At 40.6% G+C, this 26,985-nt stretch overlaps 1 protein-coding gene across 1 annotated transcript in view; it reads left to right on the top strand.

The window, feature by feature from the left end:
- The window catches only part of LOC126297653 (RUN domain-containing protein 1), a 162,405-nt gene that overhangs the window by 49,185 nt on the left and 86,235 nt on the right, over positions 1-26,985 (top strand). The window contains exon 6 of the mRNA XM_049988736.1: positions 19,989-20,079. Within this exon, the coding sequence (XP_049844693.1) occupies positions 19,989-20,079 (91 nt within the window). The remainder of the gene's footprint in view (positions 1-19,988; positions 20,080-26,985) is intronic.

The following is a 26,985-nucleotide window of genomic DNA, read 5'->3' as shown; positions in this document are numbered from 1 at the left end:
TATGATCTGATTCAGACTGTGTTTTTTCCAACCAGGGTTCAGGGGAACAGGAGGACAGCCATAGACAATATTTTTATTCATTCTTCATTACTAGATGGGCATTCTGTTAGTAAAAAGGCTAGTGGCCTTTCAGACCATGATGCACATATCATGACACTAAAAGGCTTTTGTATTCGAACAAATGTAATATATAATTACAAACTATGTAGGAAAGCTAATCCAACAGCAATAGAGATAGTGTCTGTTAAACAGTACAAGGTCGACAATATAAAGTCAGTTTATAGTAAAAATATTTCTGTTGCTGATAAGTCATATACGTCTACAGTATTTAACAATCATTTTCTGAGTATTGTTAGTGAATTAAGTAAAAACTTAGTTTCTGCAGGGAATCATATCACTCTCGGGGAAAATGGCTTTCTGAGATTTATGTCTGAACTATTGCTCTGTGATACTGACAAGGGGGAGATTGAGTCAATAATTAAATCACTGATGACCAAGAATCCTCATGGATATGATGGAGTTACTAGCAGAATATTAAAGTACTGTGCTGCACATGTTAACCTTGTACTTAGCCATATTTGTAATTTTTCCCTTAAGAGTGGTCAATTTCCTGAACGATTAAGTACTTAGTAAAGTACTGCTTCATAAAAAGGGAGAAAGGGATAACATAGACAATTTTAGACCTATTTCTATGCCATCAGTGTTTGCTAAAGTTATTGAAAAGGCTGTGTATGTACAGATAATTAATCATTTTATATCACATAAGTTTCTATCAAATGTACAGTTCAGCTTTAGAAGTGGTTTAAGAACTGAAAATGCTATATTCTCTTTTCTTAGTGAGGTACTGGGTAGATTAAACAAAAGATTTTGAATGTTAGGCATATTTTTTGATTTAATTAAGGTGTTTGAGTGTATTGATCTCAAAATGTTGCTCCAGAAATTGGACCATTATGAAATACATAGAGAAGCTCACAATTGGTTCACCTTGTATGTTAATAACAGACAACAAAAGGTCATTATGCACAGTGTTGAAAATGGCTGTGACGTGGGGCATGAGTGGGGCACACTCAAATGGGGGGTGGGGGGTTGTTGCCCCAAGGATCAGTGTTGGGACCACTCCTGTTCCTTATTTATGTAAGTGATATGCCCTCTAGTATTACAGGTAATCCTAAAATATTTCTGTTTGCTGATAACACTAGCTTGGTAGTGAAAGATGTTGTGTGCAACATTTGGCTCTGCTTCAAATAGTGTAGTTCGTGGCATTGATTCATGGCTTGTAGAAAATAAACTAATGCTAAATCACAGTAAGACTCAGTTTTTCCCGTTTCTAACTCTTAATTCAACAAAACTCAATGTTTTAATTGCAAAGAATGGGTATATGATTAGTGAAACTGAACAGTTAAAATTTCTACGTGTTCAAATAGATAGTTTACTATCATGGAAAGCCCACATTCAGTATCTTTTTGAAAGACTTAGTGTTGCCATTTTTACTATTCGAACAGTACTTGAAGTAAGTGATCGTTCGACACAAAAATTAGTCTAATTTGCTTATTTTCATTCACTTACGATGTATGTTATTACATTTTGGGATATTTCTTCTCATTCTCAAAGGGTATTTGTGGCTCAGAAATGGGCAGTTTGGGCAATAAGTGGTGTAAGTTTTCGAACCTCTTGTTGATTGTTGTTCACTAGTCTGGGTATTCTGACTTTGGCCTCTCAATATATACATTCTTTACCATCATTTATTGTTAACAATATCAGCTTGTTTCCAAGTATTAGCAACTTTCACTCAGTTAATACTAGGCAGAAAGCCAATCTGCATTTGGATCACACTTGACTCTTGTGTAGAAAGGTGTACAGTACACTGCTGCATCCATTTTCAATTAGCTACCACAAGAATTCAAAAATCTTAGCAGTATTCCACATGCTTTCAAATTGAAACTGAAGTGTTTCCTCATGGATCTCTCCTATTCTGTCAAGGAGTTCCTTGAAAAATTAAGCTGATTCCTCCATTATATTGTTGATTGTGTCTACTTAAACTTATGGCTTGTCTTTTTTTTAGTTCATAAACATTTTATTTTCTCTTTTGTTACTTTTATGTTGTCATTTCATGTAGTGACACGTTCCATGAGCTTGGAAATTTGCTCCACAATTTGGTCCTACTGAACTAGACATGTAAAATAAAAATAAAATAAAAAGACAATGTTCTGTACTAGCAGGAGTTATCAAAAGTGAAAACATGAGGTAGCATTAACTCTGTCCCTTTGGTGTTTTTTTACAAGGGAGATGGGAGAGAGCAGAATCCCACACATAATTTAAGCAAAAACATTTATTCTTTTTATAAAGTTACTTTCTACTTTAATTTCAACTGTTTCCTTAATAACACCATCCTAATAGCTGTAAGTATATGCCAGAATCTCCATATTGTAATATTCCATAGGTTGACCAGTGTCAAGACAATGTTCTGCAGTAGCAGATTTGCTGGCTGTTGTAAGCATGTGTGATGCATATGCTCAGTACACTGACCCTCCACAGATGTGTGTGTGTGTCCAATATATGACTTGCCACACCTGCAACGAATACGATAGACAACTGTCATACACAAACCAGTTTCATCCTTTATGGAACCTAGAAGAACCTTAGTCTCGGATGGCGATCAAAAACACATTTCACATCATATTTCTACAAAATACAACCAATCCTGTTGCAAATGCACCCTGTGTAAGGCAAAAAGGCTGTAGATTTTGGTGCCGTCTTCATTATCACCACCACTCACCTGGTGCACAGTTGGTCAATAACAACATGTCTGATCTATCTTTCACTATAACCATTCTGACAATAGATGACCTCAAGATGGCTAACTCAGCTGACAATCTCTCAGGGTCTGAGATGATGTGGGCCCTGTGAACCAAGGTATGCAGTAGCTTTTCACACTGTTTCAGATGGTGACAACTGTCAGCCTGTAGATGGAAGATGGAGTGTTGCGGGTTTCTAAAAACAGCATGTCCCAATGTACCATCAACCTTCCTCCTGGCCAACACATCAAGGAAGGGAAGGCAACCATCGTTTTCCACCTCCATCAAGAAATGAATGTTCGGGGTGATTGAATTCAGATGTTCTAAAAAGTCATTCAAATTCTCACTGCCATGAGGCCAAATATCAAAAGTATTGTCAACGAATCAGGAAAAAACATGCAGGTTTCAAAGCCGCCAACTCCAAAGTACAGTCCTTGAAGTCGTCCATAAACAAATTGGCAATAATAGGTGACAACGGGCTTCCCATCGCAACTCCATCTGTCTGCTAATAGTGTTGGCCATTGAATAAAAAGTAAGTGGAAGTCAACACATGTCAAAATAGGTTTGTTAATTCAACACCAAATCTAACCTCAGTTAACTGAAGTGAATCAGAGGAACACAAGTGAAGAGAGAGAGACCACATCAAAACTTACTTGCTGTAGCCACCAGAAAGATCGCGGGAGGCGCACATTGGCACGGCGCATCACTGACGGTAGTTGCCGCAAATAGAGCCCCGTCCACCAGAGGGCACGCGAGAATTCGGCCACGACCTCTGCCAGCCGAACAACAACAACAACAACTCAGGCAGCACGGGCCGTGCCCAGTCAGTTCACATCGGGCATGCCTATGAGACAGTTCCCAGTCTACTCTGAAATGCGACGGAAAACGTGAACCGTGTTACTACATACTAGAACATGAGTGCCATTCAAATGGATTCCCTTAATGAGTATAAGATATCCACTAAGTTCTTAATGCGATGCTCACACCAACCTACTAATGGGCTCACTAGAGTAACAGTGACCGGATCACTCTTGTTACTGTTGTTATTTTACCTGTGAACAAGGGCAATGCTACAGTTGTTCTGGACAAGGAGGATTAAGTTCAAAAGATGCATTTGATGGCAGGATTGGTGCTGACCCCACAAAAAGTGTTGAGAGAAAGACTATTCACCTCCTCAAGAAGGGTTCCTTGTCACAGGAAACTATCAAGAATCTTAATTCTTGATGCACTGTTTCCTCTAGGCTCTACAGCATTCCTAAGATCCACAAGGAAAGAGTTCCTCTTAGGCCAATTGTGAATAACATTATTAGTGCACTGAACTGAAGTGTAGCAAAATGCCTTACTACTCTGCTGTTGCAGACCATTGTCTTGGCACTGGTCACCATACAGAATATGACAACACAGAGATTATGGCATGCACTTCCAGCTATTGAGATAGGGTTATTAAGGAAACAGTTGAAATTAAATGTGCAAGAAACCTTACAAATAGAGATGGAGATTTTTTCTTAATCGTGCATGAAATTCTGCTCTTTCCCTTGTCAATAAACTTTGGGACAGACTTAAAACTACCTCATCTGATAGCTATTAATTTTCACTATTGACAACTTCTAATGTCTGCCATCTTTGGTTATGTGGATGTGCTAGTGTTTACAGAATGTGTTATCTTTCTAGAATTTTGCTGCAAATCGAGATTTTAAATTCCATTGCTCAGTGCTTACTTGTTGCAGTTTTGCCTTGAAATTGACAGGGTGCGCAGTCAAAATATAGGTGGTTGTCCATGACGTCACCCAAATGCAACCCTGTAAGATACTGAGCCCAAATGATGTCCATTAATTTTCTAAACATGGTTCTAACAATTGCTTATGTGCTCTTTCTAACCTAAAAACACTCCTAGCCTTCTTGATGGAGTTACTAATTTTATTAACCATAATGGATATGTTGACACCCTGATCACTAAACCTTGTCTCTATACTGACATGATAAATAATGTCAGTCCTATTTGTAGCTATGAGGTTTAAAATATTTCTGTTGCATGTGGGATGGCACACTAGTTGTTCAAGACAGTTTTGGAGAAACGTAGTGGCAAGTGCGTTATTTGTGTAGAATTATACACCTTTTAATGAAACGTGGTAAGTAATGTGTTTCTTCTTTACAGACACTCAAAAGCACAATCCTGTGATCACATGAGATAGATTATTTATTATCAGTTATTGAAAGCAGTTGCCTGGGCTGAAACAGATTGAAGAGGGGGATGGAAGGATGCAAGGAGGGGACAGCAGGAAAGAGGCAGGTCTTTCAGTGGATGTCTGCACAATAAGGTGAAAGAGTTGTGGAAGATAGAGCATAAAATGAGAGAGAGAGAGAGAGAGAGAGAGAGAGAGAGAGAGAGAGAGAGAGCCTGCCTGCAAGGAAGGAAGTAGAGTTTCAGGAGAAGGCAGTACACGATATGGATGTGAAGAAATGGTGTGGACAGATGAGATAGGGGAAAAGGTAAAGTGAGGCAATGGGGAACAGGTTAGTGGAGTTATCTGTACGTGGTGTAACTATTCATTTGCACATTTTAGACATGTTTTTTTCATTTTCAGAAATACCATTTTTGACTATGTTATGATGATTTGAAAATGGGTTGTGACCCAAAACTAGTCATCAAGTGAATAAATAAAAGTGAAATTTGTACTTAGGAACGGTTTTTCATTCTACTAAGGCTTGTGAAGGTTTAGGCCAGGGGAATTGCGAGAGCACAGGATATGCTGCAAAGACAATTCTCACCTGTGTAGTTCAGAGGACCTTGTGGTGGAAGGGAGTATCCAAATGGCTCATATAGTGAAGTATCTTTTTAAGTCATTAATGTTGTGGTGTGCAGCATATTCTTCAACTCGATGGTCAAATTTGTGGTTTACTGCACTGTGACATTGACCATTCCTGCTGTTGGTTATTTGTCATGCCCACATAGAATGCTGTTCAGAAATTGCAGCAGAGCAGCCATAACGTGACTGCTTTCATATGTGACCCTATCTTTTATTGGCTAGGAAATGCTTGTGAATAGAGGACAGTGGCAGGTGGTGGGTGATGTATGGGCAGGTCTTGTGCCAGGGTTGACCACAAGGAAACAACTACAGGATTGGGAGAAAGATTGGAACAGCGATGGACAAGGATATTCTTTAAGTTGGGTGAAAGTCAGAACACTATTTTAGTTGATGTAGGTAGGATTTTGCATGGGATATCCCTCATTTCTGGGATCTTCCTGTGAAATAGCGAAAGCCCTGGTGAAGGGAGTGGTTAGGCTTTTCGAGACCAGGAAATGATATTGTAGGATCAGAGGAGTGCTAGTTGATGGCTGGATAACAGGTTTACTGATCTCAGAGGAAGAGGTGGCATGAGAGACCTGTGTGTGGATGAGCTGTGTAGGATAATCAGCTCTGGTAAGATTATTGGTGTATTTTCCACAACTCCTGTTTTCCATTGCAGATGCAGCGTCAACAGGTGGCAAGACTGTAAAGAAGTGACTTTGTCATGGAACAGATGACTACTGTCAGAGTGTAGGTACTGTTGCTAGCTGGTGTGCTTGATAGGGCAGACATATTTATAAAGCCATCTGAGAGGTGGAGATCTATATCTAGGGAGTTGGCTCATTGAGTTGAGAAGGACCAGGTTAAGTGGATTTGGTAGTAGGCATTGAGGTTATGATGGAAAGGGATAAGGTTGTCATTGCTAGGAATCCAGACCATGAAAACATCATCAATGAATCTGAACCAGGCAAAGGGTTTTAGGTATTCACGCTGGTGAGGTATAAGCTGGTATAAGATGGTGCCATACAAGCACCCATGGCAGTACCATGGATTTGTTTATAGATTTGGCTTTTAAACGTGAAATAATTGTGGGTCAGGATGCGATTGGCTAAGTTCAGGGGAGAGACCATAGGTTTGGTATTAGGAAGACCCTGGGAAAGGTCGTGTTCCATGGCTGCAAGATCATGGATGCAGGGACTGTTGGTATATGAGGACATCATGTCCACAGTGAGCAACAAGGGGTTTAGTGATAACTGGACTGTAGAGAAGTAGTGAAGGAAGTGAGTGGTGTCTTGACTGCAGGATGGGAAGTTGCGGACAATTGCTTAGAGGTGGTGTTCAACAAATGCAGATGATAATTTTGTGGGAGCATTGTATCCAGCCACAATGGGATGATCAGTAGGGAGACCTGTGGGGTTGAGTTTGTGGAGTTTAGGGAATAGGATAAAGGTAGGAGTGCTGGAGTTGCTCTTGTGAGGAAGGAGATGGACTCAAGTGTCAGGCTTTGGAATGGATCTAAGGCCTTGGGGAGCTGCTGGAGGTCATGTTGGACTTCTGGGATGGATCAGGATGTAAGGTTTGTATGCAGAGATGTTGGAGATCTTCAACCACATAGTCTCTATGATTCATGACCACTGTGATGGAGCCTTTGCCTGTCGGGAGGATGATAAGATCTGGATTGGGTTTCAGGTTGTGTATTCCATAGGAGTGATGTTGGTCTCACTGGGGAGGAATTTAGGAATAGAATGTGAGGCCAGGTTAGATGTAAGGAATCTGTGAAAGATTAAAAGAGGATGACTGGTTGGAAGGGGAGGAGGATCACAGCTGGAGGGAGGTTGGAGTTTTTTCAAATAAGGTTCTATGTGTGATTTGGTTGGCTGTTCTCAGTGGGGATGTGGTGAAGAAATAAATATTTCCACTGCAGAAAAAAAGTATGGGAAAGAAGGTCCTTCACAAGTCCAGCATGTTTCAACTTTGGTTTGGGGCTAAAGGTAAGGCCTTTAGAAAGTACTGAGACTTCTGCAGGGCTCAGAAGTTTGGCAGAAAAGTTGACAACAGTGTTTTGATTTTTTGGCTGTAGATAATCCCATATGGGCATAAGACAGAAGCAGATAGGACAGCTTTCTCATATATTATTGAGAATGCTGTTCCAGCTGTTGAAGGGCAAGAATTTCTGTTGCAGCGATAGCATGCAGGAAGGTGTGATGAGAGTAAAAGGATTTTGCAAAAGGAATAGAGGCTATCAAGTATGGTTTCAGCTTGTATTATTTGATTACAAAGGACCATATTGGTGAGGGTCAGACAGGATTTCAGAAAAAGGATGTGTGATTGGAGTTTTACAAAGGCAAAGTAGAATTTTCGGAATTGGCGGAGGTAGAATGTGTAGGGATTTGTGGCTGGATGGTTGAAAGAAAAAAAAGAAGTGACTGGGAAAAAAAGGTTGAAAGTAAGAAAGTGAAAACTCATGGTCAAGGCGTTACAGCAGATGTAAATGTTAGGTACTATGTAGAGAGCTATGTAGGAAGTTAGAGGGAAGGTGAGAAAATGTTTTAAAGAAGCAGGGAGAAGCAAGCATGCTCAAAAATAAATATATTCGATTGCAAACTGACTCGTGGCAGTAAAAAACATGCCCTATTGTAAATAAACATGTGCAATTGCCTAACAGCCAGGTTGGGCAGGACTCGGTAGTGGGGTGTATTGGTATGCTTTGTGGGGCGGTAATGGGGTGTATGTTTAAAACACCACTAAAATTAAATATTCAAATAGGGGCCGTCACTGCGAGAGCAGGCAGTTGTAGTATGACACTATTTCATGTGATGGCCCATTACAGTGGTGGGCATTTATATTGCACTACAGAAAGTGGCTGGTGTGCATTTTAATGGCAGGTACTATAGATAAGTAAAGAAATACAGTCAAAGGACAGAGGTATGGAAAGGAAGAGAGAGGACAATAATCGAAGTTCCTGGTTTGAACAATGCATAAAATAGAGGAAAGGCAACCATTCACCCATAGCGAACTGATGTGTGTTGCATAGAGACCTGTAACAGGAAACGCTGTTCAGACTTGCTTTTGAGCTCTTGCTCTTGAGTTATGATCTTTGCCTTCTGTGGACAAGCCTCCACCAGTGTCCACTTAGCTGTTTCCCACTGCCTCATCTTACTTTTTCTCTTCTCTATTCTATCCACACCACTGCTTTCCCATCAAGATCATGTACTACCTTCTCCCACCAATCTTCTTCTCTTCCCTGCTGGCATCTCTCTCTCTCTCTCTCTCTCTCTCTCTCTCTCTCTCTCTCTCTCTCTCTCTCTCTCTCATTTTTATTCTCTAGCCTTGGTACTCATTTCATATTGTTCAGCTGCTGAGTCATCTGTTGAAAGTCATGTCTCTTTCCCACTACCCCCTCTTGGGTTTCCCCTTTCCACTCACCACCCCCTACAGTTCAGCCAACAGCTTTCAATAATTGGTAATCAATTATCAGCCTCACCGTAGCCATGGGAGCATGATGCAGACATATTCATCTGTATGGTTGTTTGTGTGAATTGTATACTTTTACTACAAAGAACAAGAGCTCAAAAGTGATTGTGAATAGTTTTTTCCCACTGTGTGTTTCTATGCTATGCACATCTGTCTCCTGTAGATGAGTGGTTGCCTTTCTCTTATTTTACATAAGATAAAGGTACAATGTATGGAAGATGAGACTCAGTCTGCAATTTCATATTTGGAAATGTAGAAAGAAAAATAAAATTCAACTTCCTCACAGATTAAATGTGTGTGCCTGACCTGGACTTAAGTTTTGATCTTTCTCTTTCATGAATAAGTCTCCATCAACTGGATCATCCAAGCACTGTGCATGGCCTCATGCAGGTGTCATTACATGCCACAAAGTATGATGTGGGTGGCTCAGTTGGTAGTTGCACTTCCCACCAAAGCTAAAAGTTCTGGTTAAATCTCTAGCCTGACAGACATTTTTAGCATATATTATAGTATAGTATAGTAATAGTGTACACTTTGCTGCAGGTTGAAAGTTCAGTTCTGATTATGTGAGAATACTATTAACTAATTATTTTAAAATAAAACAGTGGCTTACTTTGGTGCACCTGTCTTGAGTGTTGACTGTGGCTGATCTCCCGTTTACCGGTAGGTTTTGGAAGGGGATATGAAGATGTTTATGAAACTGCCAAACTTGACAATGATTATTGTAGTCCGTTGGTGACACAAAAGCAACTTTGATTATTGTCATGAGCTACAAAGAAATTAAGATGAGCAAGTAGTTGAAAATCATTCTCTCATTGCACTCATCTGCAACCTCCTCTTAAAAATGGAAGAGTACAAAGGTCTACTGATAAGATAAGAAAGTTTCTGTGGCGAGCTCTATAATGCATTTGCTCAGTTGCTGGTCACTATTGTTTCAGTTTCATAGACCAAGTACTGGAGAACTGAATGCCAGGAGTGATCTCCATTCAAACAGTACTTCTGTTAGTAAACAGCATTGCAAGCTTTTGAGCCAGTCATGTATTTCTTAAAACATTCCAACTAAAATTTAAAACCTTGATTCATAACTTCACTGACATAACTCTAAATTCTGTAAATTGACCTCATACATGCATAAACTACTCAGGGTGGAATAGGGAGTATCCAGTTTTTCGTGAAGGGAAGATGTTTTTTGGGAAGGAGACCAGACAGCGAGGTCATCGGTCTCATCAGATTGGGGAAGGAAGTCGGCCATGCCCTTTGAAAGGAACCATCCCGGCATTTGCCTAAATCAGGATGGCTGGACGCGGGATTGAACCGTTGTCCTCCCGAACGGGAGTCCAGTGTCTAAACACTGCGCCACCTCTCTCGGTTGTGAAGGGAAGAAGTCAGGTGATGAAAATAATGGAGTGAATGCCTAATGTTGAGGCATCTACATCTACATGGATACTCTGCAAATCAAACTTACGTGCCTGTCAGAGGGTTCATCAAACCACTTTCACAGTGATTCTCTATTATTCCACTCTTGAACAACAGGCGGAAAAAACAAACACCTATATCATTCTATGTGAGCTCTGATTCCCCTTATTTTATTATGATGATCATTTCTCCCTATGTAAGTTGGCGTCAACAAAATATTTTCATATTCGGAGGAGAAAGTTGGTGATTGAAATTTTGTGTGAAGATTGCATCGCAGCGACAAATGTCTGCGTTTTAATGGTGTCCATCCCAAATCCTGTATCATGTCCATGACACTATCTTCCCTATTTCACAATAATACAAAAGTTGCTGCTCTTCATTGAACGTTCTCTATGTGCTCCGTTAATCCTATCTTGTAAGGATCCCAGACCATGCAGAAGTACTCCGAAAGTGGATGGACAAGCATAGTGTAGGCATTCTCTTTAGTAGATCTGTTATGTTTTCTAAATGTTGTACTGATAAAACACAGTCTTTGGTCTACCTTCCCCACAACACTTTGTATGTGTTATTCCCAATTCAAATTGTTCACAATTGGAATTCCTAGATTTTTAGTTGACTTTATGGCCTTTAAATTAGACAGATTTATTGTGTAACCAAAGTTTAACATGTTCCTTTTAGTACTCATGTGGATGACTTCGCACTTCTCATTATTATGGTCAGTTGCTAATTTTTGCAGCATCACATATATTTTCTAAATCATTTTGCAATTTGTTTTGTTCTTCTGGTCATCATCTGCAAACAGTCTAAGACAGCTGCTCAGATTGTTTCCTAAATCATTTATATAGATACGGAACAGCAGAGAGCCTATAACACTATCTTGGGGAAGCCAGAAATCACTCCTGTTTTACTCGATGACTTTCCGTCAATTACCACCTCTCTGGCAGGAAAGCACGAATCCAGTCACATAACTGAGACAATTTTCCATAAGCATGCAATTTCACTAGAAGTCACTTTAGTACAGTGTCAAAAGCCTTTTGGGAATCTAGAAATATGGAATCAGTTTGAAATCCCTTGTCAATAGCACTCAACACTTCATGTGTGTAAAGAGCTAGTTGTGTTTCACAAGAACAATGTGTTCTAAATCCGTGCTGACTGTGTGTCAATAGACCATTCTCTTCAGGGTAATTCGTAATGTTTGAACACACTATATGTTCCAGAATCCTGGTGCATATTAACGTTAATGATATGGGCCTGTAATTCAGTGGATTACTCCTACTACACTTTTTTAAATATTGGTGTGACCTGTGCAACTTTCCAGGCTTTGGGTACAGATCTTTTGTCGAGCGAGCAGTTGTATATGATTGTTAAGTGCAGTGCTGTTGTATCAGCATACTCTGAAAGGATTGTAATTGGTATACAGCCTGGAGCAGAAGACTTGCTTTTATTGATTGATTTAAATTGCTTCACTACTCTGAGGATATCTGCTTCTATGACAATGTGTAAGTCACTCAAGCCCTCAAAATTTTCAGCCTTTACATCAGCTATAAAAACTCAAAGCTGAAATTTATGGGGACGCAACATTGTAATAAAAAGAACAAAATGTGACCCTGTCTTAAGTTGGTCTTCAATAGAGAATGTTTACCACTAGAACTATCCACAGGTGCCAAATTGAGAAATGTTAAATCTACAGTAATATCCTTGATCCCTAAATCTGCTTCTTCACTTACGGAGAAGGCGCAAAGAAGAATAAGAGCAGACCTAAAAAGACATGCCAGCAGCATACCAGTTCAGTGTAACAGCAAGTTCTGCCACAGAAGGTATGGACATTGATATTTGCACGAGCCAGCAAGTCTTTAAACACAGTTGGAAGGAGCACACCATTGGAGACACTGGCAATCATGGGGGTTTTCTCACAATGAGCCAGTCACCATCATTGCAGTCCACATCTAACAAACATAAACAGAATGAAGCTCCCAATTCAAAGACCCTCCGAACTGCACCATGGTTCCTCATGGTTTCACGTGCTGAAGACTGTCAATCCTTTGCAGTGGTGAAACTGTTTCTTATTTAGAAAGGTGATGATGCAATTGCTAGCCCTCTGAAATCCTGCTCTCATTTACATAATGGCACTATGCTTTTGGAGACTACTTCTGATGCTCAAGCACACAACAACTGCTTGCCCCTTTGCTTCTCCACAGCTATCCTGTTTGTGTCAAAGCCCAAGGGAACATAGAACTCTGAATTCTTCCTCTAGTGTTATTTACACTAGGCTGCTCGATGGTCTGACTGAGACAGAAATCCAAACTTACCTCTCTGATCGGGGTGTCATTGCCATCCATCAGATGATGAGAAAGGTGCCCACACACACTATTTTTCTCACCTTTGATAGAGTGGTACTTCTGTCCAAGATCCAAGCAGGCTATGAATTTTTCACAGTCTGACCATACATTCTGAACTCAATGCTCTGCTACCAGTATCGTCGTTTCAATCAGACTCGAATATCTTGTCGACACCCTGCCAAATGTGTAACCTGTGGTAGGGGTGCGCACGAGGGCAATTGTTCGCCTCCTCCTCCTCACTGTAGCAACTGCAATGGCGACCATGCCACCTCCTCTCAAGATTGTCCCAAGTATCTTGATGAGCGGGCTGTCGAGGGGACCTGAGTAAAGGAAAAAGTGCCTTACCCAGTTACTCGAAAGTCACTGGCTAGTTGCAAACCCTCCGTTCTACCATCTGGCACTTATTGTAGTGTTCTTGCTGAATCTCGCTCCATGAAGGACATGGCCACGTAGACATGTGACCTCATATTCATCACTGCACTTGTGAAACCACACAGTGTCATGGTAGCATTGCCGTCTCCTCATCCAACTGTGCAACAAGCCACCAAACATTCACCTCCCGGGGCGAAGTCACCTGCTACACAACCGGCAGGTCAGAAGGACAGAAGGAATACTCCCACGAAGACTTCCTATGTCCCTCCAGCCAACAAACATCTGAGTTTTCCTCTTCCAACTGGTAAGGCTCCAAGAAGTCAAAGAAGGACAAACGGTCTTCTCCTTCGCTGACTTGGAGATCCTCTTTGACGATGTCACCGTGTAATACCCTCAACCAGCCAACCCCCATGTCGCTGGTGCGAACAGCCAACCATTTTTCTGCCCTGGCCTCCACAGATTGACAGAGGGAGAATGCCGACAATTCTGTAGAACACATGGAGCAGGATCCTCCAGCCTCTGCGGCCTGTAGCAGTGTGTCTTTGAAACCTGGCACTCAGCAGCTGCCGAGGTGACACCCCTTCATTTTTTCCCTCCTCCCCTTTCCTTGTTATGACTCTCCTTTAATGGAACATTCATGGCCTTTGATCAAACAAAGAGGATTTATGGCTGTTCTTAAAATTGCAGTGTCCACTTGTTCTCTGTCTCCAGAAAACAAAATTGCATCCTCACGACCGCTTTGAGTTATCGCATTTCTTCCCAGTTATCGCATTTCTTCCCGCTCTGTTTTGACCTTCCCCCTTAGGGTAGCATTATGAGGGAGACATGCTGCTCATACGGGATCATGTTCATAGTCAACCCATCTCCCTGAATACCTACCTTCAAGCTGTTGCAGTTCGCCTTTTCCTTCCTGACTTGACCTTTTACCTTTCTACCATGTACATCCCTCTGTCATTTGATGTCAGCAGGGCAGACCTTCTCCAGTTTATTGGGCAGCTACCTAACCCCTTTCTGCTGCTCACTGACCTTGATGCACACCATCCCCTTAGACGTTCTCCCAGAACCTGACCGAGAGGTGCCCTTTTAGCTGACCTTCTCAATCAACTTAATCATGTCTGCCTTAACACAGGAGCACACACATCCCTTTCAGACTCCATGCACACCTATTCCCATTTACATATATTCTCCTATACTACCCAGCTTGCCCATTGTCTCAAGTGGTCCATTCTCTCTGACACATACTCAAGCGACCATTTCCCATGTGCTATCCATTTGTGATCTCCTACCCCACCTACGTGCACACCCAAATGGCAGCTTACTATGGCCTACTGGAGACTTTACTCCTACATGGCAACCTTTGAAGACAACATTTCCCCAGTTGTGATGACCAGGTAGAATATCTCACAAATTATCCTTAGCACTACAGAATGTTCCATTTCTCACACTTCCTCTTTTCCACCGCCGTGTCCCACTTCCTTGGTGGACTGAGGTATGCCATGACACGGAGACAGGCTCTAGATGTTTTTAAATGTCATCCTATGATGGCAAACTGCATTCATTATAAACAGTTGCATGCTCAATGTCATCGTATTCTTCGGGATAGCAGAAAAGCTAGCTGTATTTCATTCAGTAGTTCTTTTTACAGATCCACTCCCTCTCCCATCGTGTGGGCCAACTTCCGACGGCTCTCTGAGGCCAAGATCCATTCCCCAATTTCCAGCCTGACAGTAGCAGACAATGTCATAGTGGACCTTATTGCTATGTCCAACACCTTGAGCCGCCATTTTTCGGACTTTTCGAGCTCCTCCCACTGTCACCCTGCCTTCCTTTGTTGGAAACGAGCAGAGGAACTTGGGCACTAGCCATCTCTTCTTAGAATTGTGAGTGCTACAATGCTACCTTTACTATGAGGGAGCTAGATCATGCTCTCACTTCATCCCGATCCTTTGCCCCAGGGCCAGACGATGTTCACATTCAGATGTTTCAGCCCCTGTCTCTTGTGGGCAAGCACTTTCTGCTTCATACGTACAACCGCATCTGGGCAGAGGACACGTTTCCCAAACACTGGTGTGAACACACTGTCATACCCATACCTAAGCCCAGTAAGGATGGACACCTTCCTTCTAGCTAACACCCCATTTCTTTCACCAGATCTTTGCCAGGTGATGGAACGTATGATTCATGCCTGGCTGGTATGGTTGTTTGAGTCGCACCATATATTAACCACTGTACAGTGTGGATTCCAAGCATGACATTCTGCAGTTGACTATCTCATTCCATGTCATGAATTGTTTTCTGTGTAAATACCAGACTGTGGCGATGTTTTTCAATTTGGAGAAAGCCTACAACACCTGCTGGAGTACTGGTATCTTCTGTACACTCTACACACCGCATGCCTCATTTCCTTCAAGAATTTTTAAAAGACTGAATTTTCAGGGTATGTGTGAGTTCTTCCTTGTTGGACACCTTTATCCAAGAATACGGTCTACCTCAGGATTCCCTTCTGAGTGTTATCCTCTTTGCTATCACCATTAACCCTATAATGGGCTGTCTCCCACCAGGCATCTCAGGCTCCCTTTTCGTTGACAATTTTGCCATGTATTATAGTTCTCCATGAACTTGTCTCGTTGAGTGGTGTCTTTAGCACCTTCACTCATGGAGCATCAACAGTAGCTTTCATTCTTCCACAGACAAAACCATTTGTATGAATTTTTGGCGCCGCAATTGGTTTCTTCCACTGTCTTTACATCTTGGACCTGTTGCTCTTCTGCTCATTGAAACTATGAAATTCCTAGGGCTCATGCTCGATAGAAAGCTTCCTTGGTCCTTCCACATGTCTTACCTGGCAGCCCACTGTATGCGGTTCCTCAGTATCCTACATGTCGTCAGTGGTACTTCCTAGGGAGCAGATCGAACCACCCTCCTTTATTTGTACTGGTCCCTTGTCCGTTCGAAACTAGACTATGGGTGTTGTGTTTATGCATTGGCACATATGTCCCTCTTATGCCGTCTCAATACTTTCCACCTTCATGGCATCTGTTTGGCCTCTGGTGCCTTTTACACTAGCCTGGTTGAGAGTCTGCATGCAGTACCTTGGCTACTTATGGCACCCTGTGTTCATCTTGGCTTCATTCACTTCCTATGGGACTGATGACCATAGATGTTAAGTCCCATAGTGCTCAGAGCCATTTGCACTTCCTAAGGACACTACTACAGCCTCACTCTATCACCTTCAGTTTCACGACCTCCGCATGGAACTTCACGATGGTACCTTTGTGTACCCTGATGGCTCTCAGACTGACCATGGTGTCAGGTGTGCCTTCGTCATTGCCATCGATGATTTTTGGTATCAGTTTCTGGAACATTTCTCAGTATTTACAGCAGAGTTCTTCACCCTGTATCAGGCCACACAGTACATTTGGCAACATAGGCTTTCCAATTGTGTCATCTGCTCTGACTCTCTGATTGCCCTTCAAAGCCTCTGTGTGCTACACACTGCCCATCCCTTAACGCAACGGGCTCAGGAAAACTGTCACTTGTTCACTCTTGATGGAGCCACTGTGATGTCTATGTGGGTTCCTAATCACGTTGGTCTGACGGGCAACGAGGCTGTTGATGCTGCTGCTAAGGTTGCAGTCCTCGTGCCTCAGTCCACTAATTCTTACATTCCCTTTGATCATCTCTGTGTTGTCACCAGTCAGTAGGTGGTGTTACTTTGGCATCACCCCTGGTTGCCCTGTCATGCGAACAAGTTCTGGGTTATTAAGCCTCTCCCAGCAGGTTGGATGACCTATTGGCCCCCTCACTGTGAGGAGATTATTTTGGATGGGTTGCATATCAGGCACTGTTTCTTGTTAGCCATTGCCATTTGTTAAATGGTGCTCCAACACCACTTTGTGCTCATTGTGCTCAACCTCTGACGGTCTGCCAGTTCCTGACCGAATGCCCTTTTTTTAACCACTTACATTCTCGTATGTGTTTGCCGTCTGAGTTATTGGCCGTTTTCGTGAATAATGCATGGGCTATCGACCACATTTTACTTTTTATCCGTCATAGCAGTGTGACAAAGGCCAATAAATTTTTAATTCAGGGCCTCTGTTTCTCTATGGTGTATTTTATAGACCTTTCTCCACATCCCTGTTTTTAGCTGTCTTCTCCTCTGTCGATTGAGATTAACATGAAGTTGTTTTTAACTTCTCTCTTTGTCTTCATGTTCCACTGTTCTGACATGGGTGCGTATGATCCTAGTTGTTCTTGTGCCCTAATAGAAAACAAAACAAAGAAATTATGGGAACAGTTATGGCAGGTCTCTTGCAATTCTGCTAAGCATATATCACATCTTGTCTTGACATTGGATCTGTTATGTATGATTCAGCAAGACCTGCAAACATGAAGATGTTTAAATCTGTAGACCTCAAGGAAATAAAGGTAGCTACAGGGACATATAGAACAAACTTCATTCCATACCTCATTGCATACTCTTGGGGGCCAGTATTTTTGTCTCACAGCAATTCCTTCAAACACAACATGTATGTATGCTCTATTAAAATATTGTAAAAGTGGACTTAAATAATGAAGTGTGGACTGCAGGCTTTCCTGTACTTCATAAAATCTATTAATAATCTACACCTTTTCAGCAACATGACAACCATTTCTTCCATTTGTGGATAGAAATGCAGGGCATGATGCTTCTGCCAAGGTTTCAGTCCTTGTGCCTCAGTCCACAAATTCTTACAGATTTTCAACAAGACTCCTAAAGGCCTTGTTGTGTATACATAGTTCAGAAAAAGTTTTGCCGAGGTTTATCAGGCAACAGTCGAATGCATGCACGTACATTGGTGGTTAGGAACTGTATAGGTGCATATTGACAATGAAAATTTCTTCTGCGGTCAGGAACTGAATAGGCTCTCTCCACATTTAGGGCTACTATACTAGTATGAATTGATAATCTTGGTACAGAGATGAATGTATGTGGTTTCAAAATAGTGGTAGAAACTCTTAATTAGTTTCAACAATGATTTAATGTTTTTCTGTCAAGGGACTGAACACTTAGTTGAAAATTGTGTTTATCGCAGCTGAAATTTCAGCTGACGACAAATGAAGTTCTGTTGCATGTATGTTTTTATTGGTGTTGGGTGTCAGTGTGTGTGGAATGCTGTTTAAATCCAGCTTTATTAATTTGTTAATGATAACTTATTGTTAGTGCTTGGTAGAAAATAACTAGTTTGTGAGTGGACTGTATACACATGAATATATGCCTAATATAGAGCATTGCTATCCATTAAGATAATTCTTTCCCCTTTTTAACTTTTTTCTATTTCCTACCCCCCTCTGATTTTATAACATTTTCTTGTTATCATATATATCTCTGGGAGATATTCAGTGACATTTACTGTAAACTGAATCTTAAACTTCTCTGCAAAGATAAATTTTATCTATTCAAGAAGTACGTGACTTGTATTTCTGTTACTTTAACTCAACATGGGCGTAAATTTGTGGATGAATTTTTGCGTCAACAACTGTGGACCCTGTAATAGCTTCCAGAAATTTTGTCTGCTTTCATTTGTATAAACTAGACATGGAATATTCAACAAACAATTCTATAATATTTATATTTTGAATCTGGAAATACTCTAATTTTTTTTTAAATTTGTCTCAAAGCAATATTCATTATATCTCTCAAGAAATGGGTGATTAATGGTATCTGGTGCAAAATACATATGAGGTTTGTGTGAATATAGGCCATACTCAGTGTCTGTCATATTAGCATGAAAACTGCCATATCTTTCTCTCTTATATTAATGCTTATTAACTCATATTGTGGCACTTAATCATTAAGTCTTCTGGAAAGGGTTATCATATAATGGATTAACTTAACACATACAATGTATAGCTTTTAAGCTCTCGTTCTTCTTCTACAAAAAGATCAAGAGATTGAACACTTGTGTGAATAATGTTTCCTGTTACATGTTTCTATGCCCCACATATCAGTCATCCCTATGTGAGTGGTTGCCTTTCCCTTATTTTACATACAGATAATGTATTAAGTAACTAATTCCAGATTAATATTATTTAAGTTAGAAGAGAAACGTACACCCCCCCAAATTGCTGAAACAAGAGGAATTGGAAGAGGACTGAAAAATGTGAAATTGCAACACAATTGGTATCCAAGTTTATAACTTTTAATTTGTTGCAGCCTTCTGATGTAGTAACAATTTAAATTCCAAAGCTTAAGATTTTGAACCCCCTCCCCCCCGCTCTCTCTCTCTCTCTCTCTCTCTCTCTCTCTCTCTCTCTCTCTCTCTCTCTCTCTCTCGTCCGCAGCTCATGGTCTAGTGACTAGTGTTGCTGCCTCTGGCTCACGGGGTCTCGGGTTCAATTTCCAGCTGGGTTGGAGGTTTTCTCTACCCAGGGAGACTGCGTGTTTGTGTTGTCATCATCACCATCATCATCATTCGTGACAGTGGATAAATTGGACTGTGAAAAAATTGGGACTATGTACGGGTGCTGATGACCGTGTAGTTGAGTGCACTACAAGCCCATCATCATCATCATCATCATCATCTCTCCCCCTCCTCCCCCTCTCCCTTTCTCTCTTTCTCTCTTTCTTTCTTTCTTTCTTTCTTTCTCTCTGTGTTTACTAGCCTTGCTCTGAATGTATTATCTCAGCACTTCAGGAAAAAATCACTCCTCTTTTGTCTAAAATTGTGTCTGTATTAATCTTTAACTGTGTATTGTAAGTCATGCCAGATTTGTTTGAGATCTAAGCATGCAACTAACACGTGTTTTATTTTCTTTTATAGCTTATTAACCCACTGAAGATGAAGGAAAATTTGGTAATGCAACTGAAAACACAGATTTCAGACTTGGAGCGATTCATTGAATTTCTTCAAGGTATAACACTCAGTTGCTTTGCACAGATTTTAAAGTGTTCAGCGTTTTATAAATACTTTTGTTAACATGATAGTAAAAAAATTATACTAGAAAGTGGAGAAAATTAATTTGATTATTAATACTAGCAGTAGCATTGTAAATCTGTTAAGACAGTGCTGTCAAACAGTTTTGAAACATGAATAATATGAACCTAAAGAAGTAAATGTCTGTGCAAAGTTCTTAATCGTCCAAGCAGAAATCTTAAGTTTGGTGACTACAGACAAAACTTGCTTGTAGCTTGTTTCCACACTAGTGGTGCTAAATGACTTTATATGTAACTTTCTAAAATTGCAAGTAGACTGTGAAAGTGTACATAAAGTAGACATTATCCTGTAGATGAACTTAGCATTTTCTCTGCTGCTTCACTGTTGGCATTTCCTACAAATAACTGCAGCTCCTTAATCAATTGATATAGAAGTGCATCTTTCTTAATACTCTGAGTTATTTGTGAATATTGGCTGAAAAACTTTACAGAAATTCTATGCAAGAACTTTCATCATTAAGTGTTTTCCTGACAAGGAACGGCACTTAGTCAACCACTACATTGCTTTGCAGTGATGTTTGATGAGGCCTACTTTGATGATACTTTGAAAATGAAGTCTAATATCACACTATGAGAACTGCCTAAACTTTTTAATCTTAAAACAACAGCCATACTTTGTAAACATGTCAGTCACCTGTACATCTTCATCTGCACTCTACGGGTCACCGAAGTGTTTGGCACTGGGTAGACACAGTACTAGAAACAGTTTACCCTATTCCATTTGTGGATGGTTGACAGAAAGACTATTCCATTTGTGGATGGGTGACAGAAAGTAAGTTTGTCAACACTCTTTATTGTGGTTATTACATTAGATATATGTTTGTTGACTCATTTTGCAGTACAGTGTCTCAGAATTTTGTGAACAAGGGTCATCATGATATTAACTCCTTATTTGTAGCATCTCCTACTGCAGCTTATTGAGCAAATCTGTGACACTTTCACATTGACCAAATATACCCATGATGAAATGTACATTTTCCCTGTGATTCTTGTATATACTTCCTTCTATCCAAATTCATAAGGATGCTAGACAGTCAGACAATACTCTAGAACTAGTTGAATGAGGATTGTGTAAGCAAGTTTCTTCATGTGTTAATTATGCTTCTGTAGAAGTCTACCAGTAAATCTGAGTCTCGCGTCTGCCTTTCCCATGACTGGTTTGTACGTGGTTGTTAAATTTCTGTGGAGAGAGACTGTTGAATGCTTTACAATGTTGACTGATTCCAATGACTGTAGATCATGTAATCAAAAGATTTTGGATCCTTCAGTTTCATAATGCACATTACATTTATTTACATTCAGGGTTACCTGCAATTATGTATTTGGTATGAATTTCGAAACATTATGTAAACATGTGTGTCATATGCGAACAGCCCCACAGAGCAACAGGTGTTGTCTGCCAGGTCATTTATTTATATCATGAACAATAGTGGTCCTATCATACTACCTTGAAATTTGCCAGGCAGAAGTTTTACTTCTGATGAATGCTGCACTGAGATATGTTTGTTAGAATATCTTCAGTCTTTATATATTACATAACAATAAGCTAATACAAGTTCATTACCTGCCTGTGTTGGATATTACATGTAATTAAATTTGTATCTGTGTACAGTCAGCAATCACTTAGTGATAATTTTCTGTAGGACCATATGAATTACAAATCAGTTTTTCTTATGACATTTATTACAAAGAAAATATTTATAACTACACATCAACATTTTTTGTGAAATTAGATATGCTCCATGTTATTGTTTTCTTAGTAGAACAGTCTTAATGAAATAATATAATTGAGAGGACTTGATCTAAATGCTGTTGGTTATGGCTAGTCAAAACTCCACATTGGGTGAGTGTGTACAGGGTCTGTTTATTGTTGAAGGGGGCAAACACATAAACACTGTTCATTTATGGTTTTGCTGCAAGTACTGTAATGCTACCTTGATCAGAGAAATGTTAAAAAGAATAGTAAAATTTCCTGTCATTTAGGTTGCACAAATATTTTCATGTAACATAAAGTACAGAACAAAACTACAAATAAAGCTCAATCATATCCTTCATTAAACAGATTTTTGATCCTGCAGCACAAATAAACACTTGATTTGTGTTATGTAATATTTTAAAGTCTTTTATGTAATTACACTTTATGAGCATGAAAGAAAAATATGTTGCAATAGAATCTTGGGATTTCATGATACAGCACTTCTCAATGGTTTATGTATGTCAGTAAATATATATTCATGTTTGATGCCATCACCATATGTGGAACATTTAAATTTACCATAATAGTGAGAAGATTGCAGTTTGCATATTATGAAAAGGATAGATTGCAACTCACCGTAAAGATGACATGTTGAGTTGCAGACAAGGACAATGAAAAGACAGTTACACATTAAACTTTCAGCCAAAGCCTTCTTCAGAAAAGAAAGCACACATACATTTACACAAGCAGGCTGCTATCTCCAGCCACTACAGCCAGAATGCAACTCCCTCATTGAACAGCAGCAGCAGTCCAGAGTGGAGTGTGGAAAGGTGGAAAGGGGAGGTGTAGCAGGGTATACTTGGGGGGGGGGGGGGGGAGAACTGTCTGGTGGAGTGTGCAGGGACTAGGTGGCAACAGGAAAAGGCTGCCAGGCACAGTAGCAGGAAGCTGGGGAGAGGGGGGGGGGCATTTGGGAACAGAGGAGAGGAGGAGAAAAGATCAGTAGATGCATTGGCAGTGTGTGGCACACAGTGACAGTGAGGGGACTTGAACTGGGAGGAGGTGATAGGACAGAGGGGGCAGAAACTGTTGCGTCGGGGTTGTGTGGACAGTAGGTGGCTACACCACCACCTGGCATCTCTACTGTTCTGCCATGCTGCGTCTGCTTCACGAAGCTGCTTCACTGATCTTAGACTATTAACAGGCGTGGGCCTGTAGGAAGCTTGGAAGGTGTTTAAATACTGAAGCTTATTTAGCAGACCCAAAGGCTTTTAACAGTTGAACTCTGAAAATGTGAACAAATCATTGTCAGGCCATTTGAGACGAATGGAAAGAGGGAGTGGTAGGACATTTAATTCCATTCCATTCCTCATAATGTGAACATTTCAATCTGGTATGTAAAGGAAAAATAGTCCAGGCAGCTGGGAAATGTTTCTTCAGTGGAACTGTAGTAGCTACCATCGTCACCTGTCCAAAGTCTGTCAGTTAATAGGTACTTACTATGCAGTTGGCATGCCATTTCAGGAGTGACAGTTCTCAGAAATCTGACACCCTACTATTAAAAAATTACAAAACTATGCAAATAACATTAACGCTGGTAAGTCATCTTCAGGAGTATGCACACTCATTTGATGTGACACTTTCAGTGAGTAGATGCCACTAACCGTTTTGTTGCCATGGCTGTCTGTCATCTGGAATAACAATATGCAATGTCTATCTACCCCCAGAAACATCTACATTATATCACATGCTTGTGGATTTAGTAGACCAGCTGCCTCCACCGCTCCTCGTGCTGGGGGACTTCAATGCCCGTAATTGTCTGCAGGGCAGCCAAACCACATCTAACACGGGCCAAGTAAAAGAGCAGTTAATTTCAGAACTGTAGCCTGCCTCCTCAACAGTGAAGCTGCCATACATATCAGTATGGCTCATGGAACAGACTTAGCCAAAGATATTACAGTCTGCAATCCTACCATCTCACAATTTATCCAATGACCTCTGTGACAATGGTCATTTTCCTATATCTCTCTTTCTTGACCCATCGATCGATGAAAAATGAACCACATAGCTCACTTTGGAAAGCCAAATAGCAAACTTTCACCTTCAGTCTGACCTTTGAAACCAGTCAAGAGAAGGATATTAAAGGAATGCTATAAGATGCTATTAACACGATTATACATGCTGTGGAAGCAATGATATCCTACTCTTCAGGCTCATCCCAACAGATACTGATGCCACAGTGGTCTGATGAAATAGCTCCATCCATCAGAGAATGTCACAGGTCACTTCAGCAGCACAAATGCCATACCTCAATGGAACATTAAATAGCATTCAAGATATTTTAAGCACAAGCATGGTTTTTAATAAAGAAGAGAGAGCAATATAGCAAGATTGTTGGGAACAGTATGTATCATCTATTGGTTGCTCACACCCCATCATCTCAAGTATGGATTAAACTCTGCTGCACATGCACCCACCCACCATCCACAGTGGTTCTGGCATCTCCCTCATTTGCGACATCTGTACTGCTCCTGTAGTCATCACTGAATGTTTCACAGCACACTTCAATGCAGTGTCTGCATGCAGTAATTACCATCCTAATTCCCTGACCCGGAAACACGTGCCAGAATGAAGCTCGTTATTCTTTCGTGCATTGTGTACAAGGCACATCTCAGTGCTACCTGAGAAACTTTCTGTCTTCTTAAGATACAGGACCTACTAGTGGATTTTCGTAGCTCTAGAATCACTATAATATTCATCTGCACACTGAGTCATGCAGATATTCCAGAATAATAAACTCACTGACAAATTAGCTAAGGAAGCAACCTCAGGAAATAAACTTGAACTCAACGTACTGGGCACAGACTTAAGATTGCAACTGTGACATTAAATTTTGAAAACCTGTAATATGGAATGACAGGCTATCATGACCCTAATCAAGCTGAGAGCAATCAAGCGAACCACCAAGGTGTGGCATATTTCTCAGTCAGCAGGTCTCTTAGAAAGATGCCATTGCACGGTGTTGCCTGTGTGTTGGCCACATCAGACTTATCCATGAGTTCCTTTTGCATAAAGAGGACTCTTCTCAATGCAGCAGTGGTAGTCATCTCACGATTGCATGTATTTTTGCAAATGTGTGCCCTGCTCACTGATTTGAGATGAACAATTAATCTGTCTACCTCAATACCTCAGATATTTGTGGGAGATGGGTTGGTAGTTACCAAAGTCCTATGTTTCCTAAGGGAACATGGATTTTATAACAAAACATTTTTAAACTTTTGTGTCCATATTTTATTAATCTAAGCTAGTTACCTCTCTAGTCTGTACAGCCTTCATTTTTCATCCCATTTTAGTTTTTCAACTCGAGGAGCAAACAAAATAAAATGTCTATAAGACAAGAAATGAGGTGCTTTTCCCCAGAATCGGTGAGTATTGAAATACATGGAGAACACTGACAAGAAAAAGGGAGAAGATATAGGACATTTTTGACATTAAGGAACAACTTCCATGGTGTTAGAGGGAGCTGTAGAGGGTAAAAACTGAGATGATATGTGATGTTATTTATGTGATTGTACTGACTATGATAACCTTTCTTGGTTCATTCTCCAGTGACCAGCTACAATTTTAGCTGTTAGGATGCACCTGGGCATCTCACTTTAACTATTTTTGGCTAAAGCTACTGTTAAGTACACTTTCAACCACGACAACACGATCATAGACCTCGGAGCTGAAATTCTCTTTATCTCGTTTCATATCTTTTGGCATCATTTTCCTGTTAATCTAGGGACTCAAACGAAGTGGTTTAGTCCCTTTAAACCCATAACAATTATCTAATTCAACCATGATTCAGGATACAATCTCAGTAAAGCCTAGGCTCCTACCATCTGCTTAAAGGACACACTATGGGAAATGAGCATGAAAAAGAGGATGCAAACTAAACATTTAATGCCTTGTCAAGTGCCACAATTCCTGGAAGGAGTGTAGGAAGCTGAAGTATATAAAGTTACTGCACTCCAGCCTACATGTATCACTCTATCAGCACCTCTGACAACAAAACATATTTTGTTGTAGAAATACTCCGTATGAAGTGTGCACTAGAGAAATTGAAGTACTGCTTCAGTGGTGTAACTAAAGTTTGTTTCTTTCTTCATAACGTGAGTAAAGGTGCTTTTTACAGTGAGCTGGTGCACAGAACTCCTTCTTCATTTATATAAAGACATTAATCCCCATGTTGTTTTTGGGGTCAAAATAGTTACACTGCCTGACAGAAAAAATTATGCACCCAGAAGGAAAAGAGGAAACAAAATGGACATCATAGGTTGAGATGGTATGCCGATATTATTTAAGTGATTACAAAATTGCATCTAATTTACAGAGAATTTGGCAATATGAGCCCACTTGTCAGTTGATGTGGGTCCCTCTCTGGTCTGGATGTATGTACTGATTTGGTTGGGAAGGGTGTCCTATAGTTGTCTACAGCTATTGTAGCCCTCAACTGTTACAAATGGGTACTGGCACTGGAAAAGAGTTGACGTATGAGCTGGTCCCACACGTTTTATGAGATACATCTTGGGGATCTTGCTGGCCTCTGGAGTACTTCAACATCCTGCATAGAATTCATGGAAATGTGCCATTTGTGGACAAGAATTGTCTTGTTGAAAAATGACACCACAGTACTGTTGCATGAGAGGTAACACACAAGGACATAGGATGTCCGTGATGTACCATTGTGCTTTTAAAGTTGTCTCAATCACAACCAGCTGTGAAGTGAAGTCATACCTTATGGCTACTTACTACACCATTTCACCAGGAGAAACACCATTGTAACTCTTCAAAACATTGGAAGAATTCAACCTCTCTTCAGGTCAGCATCATCCGCACCCATGATGGTGCAGTATTGCTCAACACTGCCAAATAGTGTGTGTCACCATTCCGCAGCATTCCATGCTTCCTGGTCATGACATAACTCCAAATGCGTCCATTTGTGTTAATGGTAGGACAGTAATTTCCTAGTCCAGCTGGTGTTAGTCTCTGAAGGTTACATTCTGTATTTGGATGGCACGTGTAAATGTGAAAGGGGTACAATGTGCTTGGAGCTCAATACAGCAGTCCTCCATTGTGATGATTG

This window comes from Schistocerca gregaria, chromosome X (assembly GCF_023897955.1).
Source record: "Schistocerca gregaria isolate iqSchGreg1 chromosome X, iqSchGreg1.2, whole genome shotgun sequence".
In the NCBI taxonomy this organism is placed as follows: Eukaryota; Metazoa; Arthropoda; class Insecta; order Orthoptera; family Acrididae; genus Schistocerca; species Schistocerca gregaria.
The sequence above is the reverse complement of the archived record's forward strand: the minus strand, read 5'-3'. Positions and strand labels throughout refer to the sequence as shown.